The sequence below is a fragment of the Neltuma alba genome, unplaced genomic scaffold (assembly GCF_004799145.2).
Source record: "Neltuma alba isolate B1F8T4 unplaced genomic scaffold, ASM479914v2 tig00005139_pilon, whole genome shotgun sequence".
NCBI lineage: Eukaryota > Viridiplantae > Streptophyta > Magnoliopsida > Fabales > Fabaceae > Neltuma > Neltuma alba.
Window position 1 is genome coordinate 39352 of NW_021633995.1, and position 19680 is coordinate 59031.

The 19680-nt window shown below is 33.0% G+C and overlaps 1 protein-coding gene across 2 annotated transcripts; it reads right to left on the minus strand.

The window, feature by feature from the left end:
- Nucleotides 1–1166: 1166 nt before the first annotated feature.
- On the minus strand, nucleotides 1167–5820 carry LOC114746931 (protein SUPPRESSOR OF MAX2 1). Of its 2 annotated transcripts, none has more exons than XM_028935207.1 (4): nucleotides 5810–5820; nucleotides 3509–4752; nucleotides 2901–3174; nucleotides 1167–2813 (listed from the first exon to the last, which is right to left on the minus strand). In XM_028935207.1, the coding sequence occupies exons 2-4, from the start codon at nucleotides 4705–4707 to the stop codon at nucleotides 1284–1286; spliced, it is 3003 nt and encodes a 1000-aa protein (XP_028791040.1). In that variant the 5' UTR covers nucleotides 4708–4752; nucleotides 5810–5820; the 3' UTR covers nucleotides 1167–1283. The 2 variants fall into 2 exon arrangements, with proteins under 2 accessions (XP_028791040.1, XP_028791039.1); XM_028935206.1 differs by lacking the exon at nucleotides 5810–5820 and adding an exon at nucleotides 5033–5169 and having other exon boundaries at nucleotides 3509–4922.
- Between the last annotated feature and the right edge of the window lie 13860 nt (nucleotides 5821–19680).

A 19680-nucleotide genomic window follows, 5' to 3' on the forward strand; every position in this document is an offset into this window, starting at 1 on the left:
ATAAAAAGAAAAAAAACTATAAGAACCTGATTCAAAATTAGTTGAAACTATAAGGAGCTGTGGATTAATTATCCCTAAAAAAAATTAGTTTAGTTAGTTATTTATCACAAATATAAATTAGTTTTATTAAATTACTCTTTTTAAACATAACTACTTTTAGATGAAAACTACTTGACATAAGTAATCAATAGTAAACTACAAACGTGGATGGACAAAATAAATTAAGATATTATATTTATAACTAAATCAAATTCTCAACTAACTCTTATATTTAAGGTAAAAAAACCAACCCTTATATTAAGGACAAAAGGTAGTGCTTATGTGCTAGAAAAAAATTTGTTCCATTTAGTAACTTCGTCAACTTGCACTTTTAATAAATTTGTGACCTGTTATTCCAAATTAAGAACATATTCCATATTTAAAATTTCACAAGTAAATAAGTAATTATTTGCATTAAAGGAAAATTACGTATAAAATATGAGAAAAAATGATATAAAAAGAAGTTGAAAATTGTAATATTCCAATTCAGGTACCTAAGGGGTCAAAACCCCAAGGGAGGAAGTGAGCCCGATCTGATATTTTATAAATTTAGTTAAATGACAAAAATGTCCCTGTATGAAAAAGTTTATTAACAAGTTGTGAAATAGTAATAGCAAGTGTTGAACAACATATGATAAGAAATGTATTGGCAATAATAAATTATTTAATAATAAATTGTAAACTGACAATGACAAGTATTAAATAATTAATGATAAGAAATGTATTGATAAGGACAAATTTGATAATATTTTTTTTTAAAAAAATGATACAAGGGCATTTTCATCATTTGACTACCTTTACAAAATACCATATCAGACACTACTTCTTCTTTTAGGATTTTGACATCTTCGCTGCCTGAATTGAAATATTATAATTTTTAATTTCTTTTTATATCATTTTTTTCAAAGTATAATCGAGTGGATCATTAAGATTTAACATATATATTGGATATAATTTTCTTTTAAAAAAATAAAATATGGACAATATTCTTTACTAAATAAAAAATGTACTTGTAAGTTACAAATAAAAATAATCAGTTTATTACGAATTAATTAATCTTCTGTGGGAAAGAAAAGCCATTGTACAGTCGACACGCGTCCCAAATCTCTTCCTTGTAACGGTTTTTCTTTTCCCGTTCGTTTGTTAGAACCTTCTTCGTCTTTTCCCCGCCATTTGGTTAGTCAGTTTATTTCTATATCCCAAGTCCCAACTAATATCTTATAATTACCACTTTGTCCCTTTCCTTAGGTCTCAACCCCCACTCTTACCCAAGGACGCAGCAAATCTGTATATCTCCGGCCACCATAATCTCCGTCGAAGTCATCTTCAAGCCTAACGACTAAGGATTCACCATCGTTACTCTGGACGTCCAACGTTCTCTTCAACTGCTTCACGCTTGGAACTAATGCTTTCTCTATCCATTCATCCAAGCTTGTTTGGCTTAGCCTCACCCCACTGGCAATCTTTCGAAGAGCCACTTCCTGTACTTCAATGCACATGTTCTTCTCGACGATGTCGGAAAATCTTTTCTCTACGGCGGCAGTGAAACTGTGGCGAATGCTGGCGGCATCAATGGGTTTGAAGACGACACAATCATCTACGCCATCCAATAATTCTCGATTCAGGAATGGGGTAGAACTAGTGGGTGACTGGATGTTGTGAGTGACATGGTTGTCTTCATGATCCACTGTGAGGTCACTAGAATTCATTGAGCCATCTGTCTTGTCTTCGTCTGATTCTACAGCTTCGTTTAGATTAAATGTTAAACCCGAAGCACTTTCTTTTCGAGGCTTTGTGAATCTTTCGTCATGGCATAACCAATCTAGTCGACGCTTGGTTGTTCTCTTTGCAATCGAAAGTCGTAATTGCCAGCTTCTTCCGTTTAAATTTGCAACGTTTTGTTCACTGGTTGAAGTCTCGTTTGCAGTAAGGATGAACATGATGTTACCGACACTAATTTCTCTGCCATGGGAATCACAAAACCGACCCTGCTCCATCGCTCGTTTTATACTGCCGCGAATTAGCAAATCTGCTTCGTGAATATCCTCCAAGATGATCACAGAGAATGGATTCCTCCTTATGGCTTCTGCTATTCGATCCAAAGCTGTTTTGCCACGAACAGGGACGTCGGTTTTCGTCTCTCCACGCTGTGCACCGAGATAGAATGTTATCGGACTGGACCCGGATACAATCTCAGAAAGAGCTTCCGCCATCTTCTTCTTGCTTGCTCTGTCAGGACCCAAGAACAGCAACCACGTATCACCCTTTGTTACTCCTCCTCGCTTTTTCCCATTTCCCATTTTACATTCCGTCACAGTTGTCGCTATTGCAGATGCTGCATCTTTCTGCCACCATACCTTCCCTGCCAAAGCTTTGAGGAGCTTCTGGAAGGAGTCGTCGTGATCCAACAATTTGTTGCTCTGAGTTTGAGATTCTGAAGAAATGGAACCCAGAAGGTCCTTAACATGACCTGACTTTACTTGTCCAAGTGCCAGCTCGGTGGTCACTGGACTTCCCGGTGGGCTTACTGATGAGCGTTCCGGTGGCCCCAGTTGAAGCGAGCATCCAAGACTTTTGTTGAGCTCTAACTTGGGTTGAGATTGACGCCCCAACAAGTTTTGATTGGAAAGGCTCATAGATGAGAGTGGAGTTGGAGCAATTCTCTCTGTGCTGAACTTCGGTTGATGAAATTTAGGATGCAAATGCAAGCAAGCTTCGTGCCATTTCTTCTGCAATTCTTGAGTCTTCGTCGTCATCACTTTTTGTCTATCATTCTGGTGAAAGACGAATACAAAATAAGTACCTGTTCTATTTGAGGGAAAGGAATAGTTAATATATAGTCCAACTCTAGATAAATTTACCTGCATCATCTGATCCTTCATTTCACTGCCAGTTCTAGCATTTTGCAACCACTGTGGAAGGGACGATCGAGTTGCTTCTAATCTGATCATGGAATCAGTTTTCTCAATGTCTTTCATCGCATCTGCTACTTCTTTCTCATAGGTCTGCGTGCATTGTGGGCAGCACATTGATCTTGGAGCTGAATCTGCTTTCTCATGCCTAGGCACCATTGTCGTACAAGGAAAGCCCTTTAAAGATTCAAGAGAGACACCAAAAAAGCCGTTTGTCCCAAACCTATTTGTTGCAAAGTACAAATCATTACATATCACAAACAGCCAACACATTGTAAACATCTCTTAAGAGCTTAATCAAGCTTTTTCAATGTTTCTACATTTAGTATTAATGAAAGTAAGCAAGATCCCTTCTTGTCCTAGACTCCGTATCATAAAATGGGAACACCTTATGCTTTGCGTTTAAAACAGAATAAATAGAGGTGTAGTTATAGAAGTCAGAATTCATTAACTAAAGCTTCAAAACCTCCAAATTAAGCAAGTTTCCGCTTAAAACTAACAGTGTTTCTTCGTAATCAAGACAGCATGAAATAAACTGATGAAGAAGAAGCAAGCACCTTGGAAACGTCTGAGACAGGGGTGCTCTGGTTGCAACTGGAACTGCTTGAAGATCCCAATCAATCTCCATGGAAGGGTGATAAACCTGACACCTCAAGTACGTCTCACATGTCGCGGTACCCATTAACCAAAGCCGACATGTATCTCTGAACTTGGCAACCAGTTTTGTCATTTCTGCAACGATGGCTCGCCCAATCTCTGTAAGGGCTTGTTGCTGCATAATACTACCAGAACCAGCAGCTCCGATACCCACAGGCTGCTCAACTAGCCATTTCAAGTCACCCAAGTTCAAGAAAACACCTCCAGAACCAGAATTTCCCATTCGAGTCTCGATCAAATCCGCCAACTCCTTTAGCCTTGCTGGTATTTGTGCTTTATCTGAAGGTAGCTCTTTCTCTAGGAAAATCACACGAGCATTGTTAAAAGCCATCCCTTGCATCTCCTTATTCTCAATTCTTCTCAGCAGCTCTTTCATCACTGACTCTGGCTCAGATTCACCCACCAAGATTGGATTCCTTTTCTTTGTCCTCAACAATATATCAGTAATTCTTTTCACTTCGTCAACCGTTTGCTGTCCCGACTGGAGCCTGGGATTTATGTATAAATTCCGACTATTTGTAGCCGGCGGTGTCACAGTCTTCGGCCGGATTCCCAACCCTATTGAATTCGAAGTGACTGAGGAAGACGAAGAAGAGAAATTCAATGACTGTTCAACCATAGCTTTCACGGCGGGGCTAGAAAAGCTAGCTTCCCTCATAACTCTACTAACACTTGGGTCATCGAGAATGGATATGATAAGCTGTTCAAGTTCAACTTTCACGGCTAACAGGGGTTGCTGCTGCAGCTCGGGACAGCCACGACGTTGATGAGCTTGAGCACGCTTCAGGGCGGCCATTAAAGCGTTCGAAATCGGAGGTTCTGTCCCGGCGCTCATATTCTGCGAAGTTTGCAATCGGTCAAGCGCGACACTGAAACACAGTTCAAGGGCTCTGCACTGGAGAGGGTGAGATGAATTGGGATGCGATTTTATACAGGCTTGCCGGAGGAACCCAGAGGGCGAGGCCAGCAGCGACGCCGCCACATGAAGCGGCGTCGTTTGGCTGTGGTTGCGGCGACCCGCTTCGGCGATTGACTGGTTGAGAACACTCGCTGCTTCTGGCGTTAGAGTTTGCTGGATCATGCTCAAAGCCGCTCTCATTTCAACAAATGGAAATCTGCTCAAAACACAAAATGAATTCTTGGTCTGATTAAACAAGAAGATGAACTAACTAAATGGACGTTATCAGCAGCATCTAGTCTTTCGGCTGCGCTTTTTGAGAACTCAGGACCCTTCGGAAAAAGGTATGAATGTGAGAAATTCACAGAGCATCTCACTTTCTTCCACTTTTATCCGCAGGCGTGTCACCCTGCAAGCTAGTCGTCGAGAATCCAACGCCAAAAGGAAAAATCAGATCCCACGGAAGATCCAAACAATTATCTCTCTCTCTCTTTCTCTGTGTGTGTGTGTTTTATTTTATATATACCTCAATCCATGGCACCCTAGCTATAACCAAATATCCCTACAGAATAAAGAATGGGAGTGGTGAAAGTAAAAGTCGAGCTTTATCGAAGATTACAGAGAGCATGAAGAGGGAACAGAGAATATATAGGACGGCGAGAGAGATGATGGCTGGCAAGTGATAATACTTGGGCCAAAAAATCAGAACCAGGTCGGGGTTAACGTGTCATGTGGTGGATTTTCCAGATTATAGATAATAAGCAGTGAAAGGGCAATTTGCGAGCAGGCGAGTACGGGAGAGGGATAAGTTAAGAAGAAGGAAGAAGAGACAGAAGGTTTTATGAATGTAAAGGGAGGGTGGGAGGGTGGCCTTTCTCAAAGGGACGCGCTCAAAGGGGTGTGTCGTGTGACATGACAGTGACAGATGCTGTCTCTCTCGTCTTTTCAGCCTCTCAACGACTTTTATGCTTTTCACACGCAACTCCTGCAAAAAGTTTATTCTCCTACTTTTTGTTTTGAATAGTCCAAATTTCAACTAAACCCATTTAATATTAAAACGTAAAATCACCGGTCGTATTCATTTCTATTACATACACAGATAGTCCTCACTTTTAGTAATAAATTTCCCTTTATCTGCTCTTACATAAAATATTAATAGACTGCTAAAATATTCTTAAATATTTACGAACAGCTACTTAATATCTGAAATTTTTTCTTACTCTTATATGTTTTTGAAAGTTTTATTTTATAAGATTTCTGTCATAAATTTTTATTCATCATTAAGTTTGATTGTTAAAAACACTAATCAAACCATATAATTTAACAGTCAAATTTAACGACAAATAACGATCAGGATATTTTTGTTACAAAAATAAATTTTCAAAACATATAAGAGCTAAAAAAATTTCAAATATTAAGTGTTCTTTTATAAATATTTCCGGAACATATAAGCATTTTATCCCATATATTAACATCAAACATTTCTTTTTAGAACATTTTAAATATGAAAATAGGAGTCCGATTTTTTAGATTTTTAAGTCTCACGTTAGGATGTCTCATAAGTTTAGTGTGATTTATAAGTTTAAAAAATTTTTTCAAAGCAGTTAACTTTTTGGGATTGTGCTCTCTCTCATGAGTTTGTGTATATTACACAAACTCATGATTATGACAAATTCTCAATAAAAAGTATGATGGATATGTGAATTGATTTGTACTTTTAATATAAAGGTTAATTGGCGTTAAATTTAGTCTTAAGTATAAAATTAAACCCCATTTCACTTTATCTCACGTCTTTTTCTAAAATATTTCTATTGGTTGTAAAGAGTTTCCGGATAATTCTGATTATCCAATAATACACATAATTGAGGAGGATAGTTTGATGAAACTAATACAAGCTTAACTAATTTTTTAATATCTTTAAATTAATTATCTAAATTTTATATTAAACAACGGACCTAGTACATTTTTAATATTAAAACATATTCGAAAGTGGGGGAGTATACAGGTGAAAATGAAAAAAAGTTATAATAGCACGTCATTCGTGAATATATTTGACTCTACATGAAGTTCCACCAGGCAACCGCGGAGAGTTGATCAATTCAAGTTGATGTTCGCTTACATTTGGATAATCTATGGTTTTAGTAGTAGAGATAGTGAAGTATTTTGTTATTTTAATGGATTGACACAGATCTTCTTTCTTCTTTTTTTCTTCGGTCAGAAGGATTAACACAGAGCTAACGTTTACTTTATGATAATTAATGTTATTTCTTTTCATAAGAAACAAGTGGGATTTTAATTTTGTTGCTTATCATAAGAATTACTCATCTAATCCTTAATATAATATCTATTTAACTAATTTTATTAGATTAAAAAAATTAAATAAGTTAATTAATTATAAAAAATATGACATATTTTTCCTAAAACACCATAATCATCTTCTTTAATATCTTCCCTCTCTCTTCTACTTGATCATGGTTGAGAGAGTATCCACAGAAGTAATTTAGAAAAAATTAATAAATATGAGCAATAGGCTTTATATTTAGAATCAAAATCAGCTTAACAATTAGGTCCTATATTAAGGACCAGATGAGTAATTAATTTGCTTTCATCTAAAGTATTTGTATTTATTTCGTTTTTCTAGTTATATCCTTACTAAAGAGGGGAGAGAAAATTGTTGGCAAAAAAAAAAAAAAAAAGAGAGCAAAGAAAATATTTGTGAAAATTTTCTAGTTATATCCTTATATTTATTGTTTTTTTAAAAGTAATTTGACTCACTTGTGAATTGATATATAATCTAATGATACGCATAAATATTTTAGAGAAATCATGTAAGATATGTTATAATTAAATAATTTAGTAACTTTCTTAATCTTTCCAAATTAATTAACTAGATCTTATATTAAGAATTAAAGGTAGTACATAGTAGCATCGACTTGGCTGGCAAAATAAATACTACTTTCGGTCTTTAATATAAGAGACAGTTGACTAATTTAAGTATATTGAGAAAATTTATTTAATTAGTTATTTATAATAAATAGGTATTATAATTTCTAAAATATCCTTACTAATCATATGTATCAGTTGAAATTACCATTTGATGAAACTTTTAACATATACAACTATTAAAATGACTACTTTAAAAAATAGATATACATATATATATATAAGAGGCAAAATAAATTAAAATTTTATATTTAAAAATAATTGAATACCAAACTAGTTTTTATATCAAGAGGTAGTACTATGTGAAACAAAAGAAAAGCCCAAGTCAAAACCGTTTACTTAGAAATTGGAGTGAAAAAGAAGACAAAGCATTAAATGAAAAAAGAAATGAATTGAGAATGGTTCAATCCATGTCTACAAAGCCGACGCCGCCCAATTAATATAGGTTACCCACCACATTCAACGCTTACTGCTTCCTCAAGCTTCTCGAGCGCGCGCGCGCGCAAATGTGCATATATATGGGTGTGTATGTGTGTGGATGCCGTCCCATAAATACATAAAATAAATTCGCCCCCACCAAACTCAGCTCAAATCTCCTGCGAAATTCATCTAATTAATTTGTTAATTTTTTGTAATACTTTTTATTTCATACAATTAAATACATGCATACATATAAACATATCAACCAGGACAATTAGTAGTGTTTCTGCCAGAACAATTAGTCATTGACAATTTATTCGTATCATTCATCTTAAACCATATGCTAAAAACGTGTTTGGTTTTATGTTGAAAAATACTTGAGCCTGTCTTCATCACTAAAACCAATAAACCATAATTTAAATGATTTTAACTATAAACTAAATACGCATTACATAAAATGAAAGTTTAGGATGATGTGATTATTTAATACTACCTTGGTCATATAAGACCTTATTTGATTTTTATTTTAATCCTAAACATAAGATCCCAATCTATTTTTTCTCTCATATTTCTCAAATTTGTTCAGGATAGTCCTTATAATAATAATAATAGTTCTAGCCAATATACTTAATTGATAAGGATATTTTAGAAAAAGTAACATCTACTTGTTACAAATAACTAATTTAACTAGTTTTCTTAATCTACTCAAATTAGTCAACTAGTTTTTATACTCATCTGATCGTTAATATAAGACTTATTTAACTAATTTGATTAGATTAAGGAAATTAGGTAAGTTAGTTAATTATAAGAAACATGACATGTTTTTCCTAAAACACTATAATCATTTTTCTTAATATTCTTCTTCCTTCACTTGCTTGATTATAATTGAGGGAGTATCTGTAAGGTTAATTTAAAAAAATTGATAAATATTACATCCAAAAAAAAATTGATAAATATAAAAAATAAGTCTTATATTTAAGATCAAAATTAACTTAATAATTAAGTCATATGTTAAAAATTAAGGATCGGAAAAATATTAAGGATAGGAGGTAGTATTAATCCTAAAAAGAAAAACACGCATGGTTCATGAATCAGTCTAGAAAAAGGTCACAAGCTAAGCTAGACTTTATTATGAGGAGGCTGACCAAAAAGCTTCCCTCATTAAAAGTTTTAAGGGTCAAGAAAAAGGCAAACCCGTCTTTTCTATGCTAGATTTTGGCACCGCCAGTTTCTATACAACTTTCATTTTTTTTTTTTTGCCAACCTATACAACTTTCATTTTATAATGACAACTCATCAGCGAACCACAGCTTTGTGCCATTATTATTAAACACTGCCTGTGATGTTTGATATATATATATATATATATATACACACACACATATGTATACATATATATAAAAGAATTAGATAACTAATTTTAAGAAATTAAAAAAATTACTTAAATTGATTACATAAAACTAATATGTGTTGGCTTTTAAAAACTGCTCTTTTTAATTATATATATTGAAACTGTCTTTTGATAGGAATCTTTACAATCAATAGGATATTTCAGAAAAAACATTATAAGTTTTAGAGACAAATATTTGTGACTAAATTCAATATTCAACTAACTCTTATATTAAAAAAATCAATAGTGTTAGTTATCTCCATATGATTTTCCACTTGGTGTTCTGGAAAGTCTGTGATTATTATACTCCCTTCATTTCAAATTTATACACATGAAATAGAAAGATGCTGGTCATAAGGGAGACATTATAACAAGGAATTTAAATTTAATACCATATAAACGAGATTATTTTGAGTTCAAATTTTATGAATATAACAAAAAGGAGAGAGAGAAAAGAGATCAGCTTATTCTCTTTTTGTTAAAAAAAAAAAAATCTCTGCACTAGACCCTCGCTAAGTTGTAATTAAGAAATATCTGTTATGAATGAGAAAATAAAGTGATCATTTGACGTTAATATCAAATGAAATGATTTTTCACAAATTAATGACCTTGACTTTGCACGAAAATAATTAAATGGTGAAAGGACATCAACAAGTTGCTCTTGAGTATCTTTATGTAATGTAATCTCATATAAGCGGCCAAGCATGTTGTCCTTGCTTTACTACTGGTCATCGAGTCCATTAATTCTTAGGGAATCTGTGATTTATTAATTAAAAAGAAATCTCTGAATGTTTGTCTTTAGCATAATGCACACATGATCTTAATTTTAATTAAGCGTGACGCTTTTAATTATGTCCTCCATTTAAAATCCCTTTAGATGGTGACCTCATCACACATCAGCTAGCCCTACCTACCTCTTCCTCTTACCCGTAACTCTCTCTCCCCCTCTCCCTCTTCTCATTTTACGCCTCAAATTCAGATTTTACACATCAGCAGTATATAAGAAGAAGTGCTATAAAGTCTTAAAAAAAGGATATAATTACTAAAAGGTTTTAATAATAATAGAGCAGCATGTGATAACAGATTTTAGCGTAGAAATGACACCTGTTCACTTGTCATTAGAACTTATTGATAATTATTTTTTTTGTTTAGGATCTCATTGTGATTTTTCCTAATATAACTCTCTGAATTACCTGTGATTATTACTTGAGAAAAAAGAAGAAGAAGCCATAATTGTCGCTTTATGTTTGGTCTCTTCAATTAGGAGAAAAGTAGTTAACCCCACCATATGCCTGCTCCCTTTTAAAAGCCATTTCCCTCCAATCATAGACTAACCATGATGTTTATAAGACACGTCCCTTATTTACCTTTGACTTAATTAAAGAACACCAATTATTAATCAACCTGTGACATTGTTCCCAGGATCTTATATTGAACACGGAACACAAATGAAACCAATTGAAGAATTCACAAACACACATGATCGATTCTTGAACTGCTCATGGTTTGACAGAAACGAATACAGAGACAGTGATCTCTAAAGAAGAAAGACTGGGGAAAATCCATGGATTTGAATTTGGTGTGTATCTTGGATCAATATCATGGGAAAAAATAATAATAACAATAATATATGCTTTAATTCTGGGGGACCATTTTTGCATCATCAAATCATGGAAATGAGGAAGACGAAAAGTTGAACGTACGCACTTCCCACAAGTTAAAAGGTGACAAATAAAAGGTCTCTCACAAAAGGCAATTGAGTGAATATAATTAATGAGGCAAAAGATCCCACGACACTTTTCACTATTGCAAGCAAATCCACCACCGGGCATGCTTTCTCATTACTTCGATATAATCATGTCGCCAAGGTCAAACTTGAAGCAAACGCTCACAATAATAAGAATAAGAAATCACACGCTGCTGGATATAGAAATGATGAGACCCATCTTTGCTCATCAAATAAGTTATATATCAGTGGCTAGCTTCTTGCACTCAAAGAAAGTGAACCTTTTCGATCATCATGTTCATCTCCTTCTACTAAACTCCTTCACAAACCTAGCTCATAATTCTTCCCCTCTTTTTCTCTCCCTTTTTCGAGATTAGAATCAAGGAAGTGGGATTGATCGGCGAAAGAGCACCAATTACAACAAAAAGGAGTTTGTTACTTAGTTGCTTCGCCTTTTACATATGCAGGACTTGATAATTGCCTTTTAGGAAAGTTTAGTACATGCGTAGTTTTTACTCCATCTGAAAGCTTAATAAGCGGATATATTCTTAGTATTTTAATGATTAGCAGTAGAATACTGGTTGATTTTAAACTAATAAAGAAATCCAAAAAAAATTTAAAAAATATAATATGTTAAATCGTAATTAACAGGCATGGCATGCGTCGGCATAAATGGGCTATTTTTATGAAGGAAGGAAAGAAAAAGTTTCAAGATAAACCACTTTCGGTTTCTCGCTTACGAAATATGACAGGTTGATTGAGAAAACACAACCTAGTTAATTATAATAAGAGAAGGCACCGCCCTATGGAATATCCCTAATCCACACATTGTAATACTGTAATTAACTATGTAGTTACTCGGATGGGACGAGCATAAGACGTCAAATTCCCACCTCAAAAGCTTTGTTTGAGTAATCTTTTGGAGTGCTAATTGGAATCCTCAATGCGTAATTAACGAGCATTAATAGAAAATATCCCACTTGGTTGATTAAGCCAGCGTCCCCCCCCCCCACTAATTAATTAATTAATGGTGTTTCATATAGCTTGCTCGTGCTACTAATCCACTACTCCCAAAACTTTACACCAAATATTTTGGCTTTTTTCAAAGTGAGTCATCCCTTGCTAATTGGGTTACATATTGGAAAAGGAAGCACGCCTACGTAGTACACTTTAACCGCACTATAAGACAATAATCATTTAAAGTTGTGATAATTACGATCCAACCAGGTTATATACAAAAGCGGGGTTTCACAATAATGTGCTTGTTAAAGTGATGACAAATCCTTGGGATACCCGTTCCCTCCAGGGCCCTAGTCCTTCACTATTTCGTTTAATGATTATCACACACACAGAGAGAGATCTACACAGAGAGAGAGAGAGAGAGAGAGAGAGAGAGAGAGATCTTGCGGTATGTTATGTTAGCATATCTTCCCAACTAATGCAGAAACAGATCAATTGTTCCGGTTAAGCATGCACGTAGCAGCTTTTAGGGCTTTTGTTTGCATTCATTCGGCAGGAATTATATGACTTTGTTTAGAGTTTTGTTGCGAGAGAGAAGCAAAGTATATATGTAGGTTTGGAACAATTAATAGAGTTAATGTAGGTTTGTTCATCTTTATAGTTTTTTTTTTAATTGGTTTTAGTTCCTATAGTTTCAAATCATAATTTTTTTTTATTCCAATAGTTTTATAAGGACTTAAATATGAGTTTAACGAGATCAAAATTAGAACTCCTTGAAAGTACATGAGTCAAAACGTAAATTTGCCTGGTCTTTATTAATGAGTTTTGAGTTTTGATTTTAGTCCCTACACTTAATAGCATTAGCTAAAATTAAACCTTTATAAAACTATAGGGTTCAAAAATCATGATTGGAAGCTATAGAGAGAGCAGATCCATAATTCATTCAAACTGGAAGGAATAATATTGCTTTTAACCCCTTATAATACCAAGAAAATGTATTGAACACCTAAAACCACATGTATACAAATACTCTGTTCAATAATGATCTAGTATAGCCTTGCGGCATAAATACTAGGTTATTATTAGTAAATGTCTCTCTGATACAAACAAAAGAGCAGTCTATCTCAGTTTTAAATAAACCCAAGCCAGTTATCACATCAAAATTACTGCCGATAATTATGTCACCAACATAAATATAACTGCATTGATCGAACAAGATAAATAATGAGTGAGAATATATACATATCTGATTCTGATTCCGAAGTTCTTGATTCCAACATGATCAAGAAGATATATAGGCAATAATGTAATTAATGCCAGCCAGCTGGTACCATAAGGCAACATTGAAGTGACCATGTGAAGATGTATGAGACTAATTCAAGTGGAAACAGTTTGTTGTCGTCATGAAAAGTTTTGACACAGTTCTTTTGTTTTTTTTTTAATGCAATACAATTAAACACATATGCATACATAAATATGTTAACGTAAATTCAAACTCGAAATCCCATCCAAACATTACCTCCGCTCCTAATTATAAGAGTTAGTTGACTAATCTGAGAAGATTAAGAAAATAAGTTAAGTTAATTATTTGTAATAAATAGGTGTTGTCTTTCCTAAAATATCTTTGCTAGTCAAGTTTATTAGCTAGAACTATTATTATTAGAGGGACTATCTTTAAAAAAATGCATAGATATGATAGATAAAGTAGATTTAAGCCTTATAATTAGGACCAAAATAAAAATCAAATAAGATCTTATATTAAAAACCTAGTATAAGTTGTTGGGACAACATGATTTCATATGCAACAATAAATAAATAAACGTGACTTTTTTGTGGTGATAATTGTGCCACCACAGACGACTTTCAGAATTGACTCATCTTATGGCACTATCGATATAAAAGATTTCGCAAGAATATTTTGGTGATCACAAAAGGAAGTAAAGGTAATTTCCGTCCTGTAGTAACGGAAATTATGACAAAATAACACATTTTCCTTTGTCTTACCTTTGAATTTAAAGTGAATCATAAATATTCATCACTTGTATTTAAATATTGAAATTTCTATTAGATTTATGTTGTATATTAAGTATTTAATATTAATTATAATGTATCATTAGCATATTAATATGTATATTAATATATATAATAAACATATCTGTTTGGTGATACTTGTTATTGATTGATTTTGGTTTTGAAACTGCGGGCTCATCCTCATGTCGCTATCTTAGTTTAAAGCTTCTGTGCTCTTTCTTTGTTTTCCCCCCCTTCAATTACTGCGAGAGATTTGTGTAGATCAGTTCACTTACTCTAAATTAACACAGTAAGCTTGATTAGGACATTTTTACGTATATTTTTGCACTTAAGAATCAAATAGATGGCATTTGATGTACTTTGATAAAGATTCATAAACATTTTTGCACGTTTACCTTAATAAATACAAGTCTAGTCCTTTTCAATTGTTATTTGCAATAGTTTCTCACATATCAAGGAGATCATTAAATACATAAAATTTTTTACTTTTATCTTTATTAAATAGTTAGTATATTTTTTTTCTTACTCATTTCCTTTCTTTTCATCTTTACATTTGTCTCCCTTAATTAATCGAAACAGAATTAAAAATAAAGCATTCAAAAGAATACAAGTGACAAATAAAAAAAGATCAAAATCTTCTCCTATAAGTGATAATTAAAAATAATCAGTGTTAATGTAGTTTTTTTTTGGGGCCAGACTAAATAATGTAAGTTTTTAATATTTCTTATTTGTTGGACCCACGTACTTAATGCAAGGAAATAAAAGAAGTGAGAAAACAAAAGAAGCATGCGGCGGCTGTAAGATCAACAACGGCTGAGGAAACACACACAAAAAGTTTGATTTGATTTGATGTTTCATGTTTGAAACAAAGCAAAAAGCCTGTTCAATCAAACAAATCTGCGAGTGCCAACTTCCAAACGACTCGGAACACACGACTCAGGCCCATTTGGTTCTTTGATGAAAATAAAAACCAATTAAATTTTAAAACACGGTTGGTGTGATTGAAAATTTTCAAGAAATTTTAAAATACTTTTTTAATACATATAATTATTATAATAAAAGATTAAAAATACTTAGGAGACAATAATACATCTCCTATCTCTCCGCTTGCTAATTTCTTCCGGTTTGTATTTGCAGTGGAAGAATTAATTTTATATTTTATAAGATAAATACTCTTCCGGTCCTTAATATAAGACCCATTTAACTAATTTGATTATATCAAGGAAGTTAGGTAAGTTAGTTAATTATAAGAAATATGACACATTTTTCCTAAAACACCATAATCATCTTTCTTAATACCTCCTCTCCCTCTTCTACTTGATATGGTTGAGGGAGTATCCATAGGGGTAATTTAAAAAAAATGATAGATATGAGAAATAGGTCTTATATTTAGGACCAAAACCAACTCAACAATTGGGTTCTATATTAAGGACCGGAGGAGTATATGAGAAAAGTTTTATTCTCATAAAATATAAAATTGCTTTGTGTTGAGTGGTTCCAAATTAACATGAGCTCGTCCGAAAGATTGTGCTCCTTCTCAAATCTTCATCCTACAAAATTTCAATGATTAGTAATTAATTTGGATTTTCCTAAGAAAATATGGATTTTTTTTAAAATGGTTTTCCATTTCCCAACTCATCAAACATCTATTTTTATCTAAGTTATAAGATGGTTTTTATGATTTTTGAATGTTTTTCCAAGATATTACGTTTTAAAATAATTTTTCCCATCCTTTTAAAGTCACCTTTTGCCCGCATTTGGAAAACCCCCTTTTAAGTTAATATGTCATTTTGTGATTTTGAGGCACTCAAACAATTACAAGCATTTTTTGTATAGACATAAGACAATACTATGTATTAAATGTAAGCATTTTTATCAGCAGAGATTCGAAAATTGATTGATTTATTATGTTGTGAGAAATTAAATCTTTTACTAGACCAAACCTTGTTGGTACAACTACAAGCATATGTCAAAACTGGGTTTTGCAAAAGTCAGTTTGGGTCTTATAAGATGTGTTTGGATTAGCAATAACAAAACAGACTTTTATTCTATCTAACTTTTATAAAAATCATTTAGAATAAAAGTCAAATGTGATTTATGTTTAGATTGACTTTTATAAAAAATTTAGTTTAACAAATTCAAACTTCTTTGGATAAGTGAAAAAAATAAGTTTAGATGTAAAATAACTAAAAAGGTCACAAACTTTATCATATATATAAATAATGTATATAATTTGATAAATTTAACATAAATATTAAAATTAAAAGTATAAAAATAAAAAGAGTTAATGTGTTATAAGAGAAAATTATAAATTCTAGAAAAACACCTAATAGGATATATTTAATGTAACTTAAAGTACTTAGTAGTATATCCAGCAACTTAAAATATTTTTTTAAGTACGTTTAGCATCTTAAGTTATATTTATGTGTATCCAACATCCTAAAATATTTTTTTAAATGTATTCAATATTCTGAATTATTTTTTGGTACATCCAATACCTTAAATCTCTAAAGGTAAAATTACACTAAATAATATTTTAGGGTGCTAGATGCATCTAAGATAATACTTTAGGATATTAGATATACCACTAAATACTTTAAGGTACTGAATATACTTAAAAAAATACTTCAAGATGCTAGATATGTCTTAATCCTTTAAATAAATCATGCAAAGTAGGTATTATTTTGTCTATTTATCACTGATTGTTTTTCTCTTTCCACGTTATGAACGAATTTTTTTTCATAACGCATCAGAATTTAGCTTTAGACGCAACTAGAAATTTTACCCCCGTGTGCTACACGGATTTGCCTATTTAAGTAGATCTAAAATTCTAATAAATTATATTATATTATTTGTGGTAGCTCAAGATTTACTTTTTATATGAGTATAATTTTTTTATTCATTCAATTAAAATTTGAATTAGAGAAGGGGAATTAGGGAGAATAGATGAAAATTTGAAATTATTTATTTATTTATTTATTTAAGCCTTCAATTGATATACTATTTAATCATGATGCTCTCCATTTTATTCAATATATTCAAATCTTAATTAAGATATTATTCAAATTCAAGATTAATTATTAATTTTGTCATTTGAGCTTCTAGTTGAAATTCTATTTATTTATAATGTTTCTCATTTAATTTAATATATTCAAATATCATTAATTACATATACTTGGATCCTATAATACCACATCCAACCCAATTTTAAAAGAACTGGATATCATAAGTTTTCGAGGAGATCGTTGATGGTTGATTCGCGATGAGGCTCAACAGTTTTTTGAAAAAAACGCTACGCAAACATAAACATATTGCCAGGCGCATTTGCGGTCTTTATCGGAGATCCAAACGCGCTGATAATCTTGTAACTAAACATACACAATACCCCCTAGGTTTATGGCGTCCAGGCTTGGGTTCTTGTGGCCTAACAGGAAAAGATGGCCCATTGGGCTGAGTTCTCGCCCACCTGCCCAGGCCTGTTTGACCATTTTTCTGGTCAAAACACAAAAATCCATGATTATAATAAATTTCTCCCTTCGCTTCGGAAATGTTCAGGAGAATTACAATCATGTCTTATAAAAAATAAAGGGAAAACTAATTTGGGGTCCTTGTAATTTTATGTCATTTTTAATCAAGTCCTTGAAGTTTTTTTTTTTTCTTTATGAGCTCCTTTAAGTTTTCACCGTTACATCCGTTAGCCCTTGTCCTTCAAAATCGTTAAAAGATTCTTGACAGATGTTTGAGAGGACTAAGTTTGCTAACAGCAGAGTTTGAAGACTGAGCAGAAGATGCCTTTCGCACCTGCAATGAACAGGTGCCCTTCCCTCCCTCCATTTGCTTTTGGTTGCTGCTCACCACAAATCCATCGGCGGAGCGAAGTACAAGACTGCCGATCTGGTTCAGACCTCAAGGAGGCCTTCTCCAAGTTCGTTAACGGTGGGCTGGCATGTCTGCCGACCAATTCCGCAATTCCTAGAGGAGCGCCAAGGTCATGTGGACTGCACTGTATTGGAATAGGAGGAAATCATGGACAAGGTGTCTTGCTGGTTCTGCTGCAAAATTTCTTCTTCTTGAAATCCCAAGGATGCCTCTTTGGTTCATCAACTATTTCAAGCCAATTTGCATTGGTAGCCTTTGTAATTTCATGAGCTAAATGTATTGTCCCAATATTTGCCAAGGTATGCCCATTCCATATGGGATGAAGAAGATCTGAATTAATATCACTCACCTTGTTATTAAGAATTTGCATTGATTTTTGGTTGAACAACCCTTAAGAGTTGAAGTAGTGCGACGTCAATTGCAGCTTTAAACCCAACATCACTTGCATTGTGATTTTCACTGTTGATAGACTTATGGTTAGCAGCAAACAAAAACAAATGGAGGAAGGGAAGAACACCTTGTTACTCAGTCTTCAAACTCTGCTGTCAGCAAACTCAGTCCTCTTAAACATCTGTCAAGAGTCCATTAACGATTTTGAAGGACAAGGGCTAACGGATGTAACGGTGAAAACTTAAAAGAGCTCATTAAAAAAAAAAAACTTCAAGGACTTGATTAAAAATGACATAAAATTACAAGGACCCCCAAATTAGTTTTTCCTATATTATATTATATGCTTACTGAATTGGGAGATTTATAATGAAATCCAAACAAAAAATACTAATAAGTTCTTATAACAAGCGATCAATTATCATTTACTATTCCGAAACTTATCATTACAAGCTGCTATGTTGTTATTGAGACTTGGTTAGTAGTTATACTTCTTACTAAATTGCCAAAATCTCTTTCACTATAATCCACACGGGCTATCCAAACTCCATCTTTACGCCGGGCAAAAACAAAACTGCATCTTTGGGAGTCATTTGGTAAGTTGAGTTGGTTGGACTTGGAATTCCGAGTCATATAAGAAGGACCTATGGGCTTTCAGAGGGGGCTAAATCAAAACTTCGGTCTACCTTCCTCACGGATTTCAAGTTACGACAATCATCTTCTTGCCATGGTTGAGGAAGGTTCACATAACCGTGTCTGAACCGCAATTTGGAAATTCTGGACAAGAATAATATAAGTGCTAATATGCTGAGCGTAATCATCACTGGCAGTTCTTACACTTGGATAAAAGGTTTTCATAATCTTTTGTTTCTGTTATTCCTTAATTTTTCATCTTACTACCTCCTATCCTTAATAAAAGAATAAGTTTGATATTCAATTTAATTTTAAATATAAAACCTCAATTCATTTTTTTTTCATATTTATCTATTTTTCAAAATAATTCTTATAATAGTTGCACATATTAAAGATTCTATCAAATAGTACTTCTACCTAATATACATAATTAATAAAGGTATTCTAAAAGAGATAACACTTATTTATTGCAAATAATTAATTTAATTAATTTTTTAATCTACTCAAATTAGTCAACTAATTCTTATATTAAGGATCAGAGATAGTATATTTCTACAAGAGACCTATTTTAGATGTCATTGGACACTAAATATAGGAGCTACTCTCAATAAAAAATTGAAAACGTTGGTTTGCCCATTAAAAAAAAAAAAAACTAGTTCTTGATCTTTTTTCCTCTTATTAACACGTTGCATATTCTAACTTTTCTTTTTCAAGTTGTACTCTATGCATGGGCATCATTTGCATATGACAAAACCAACCATTGCCTTATATAGTACTCCGTCCATTCCTTCTTATTAAAAACAAC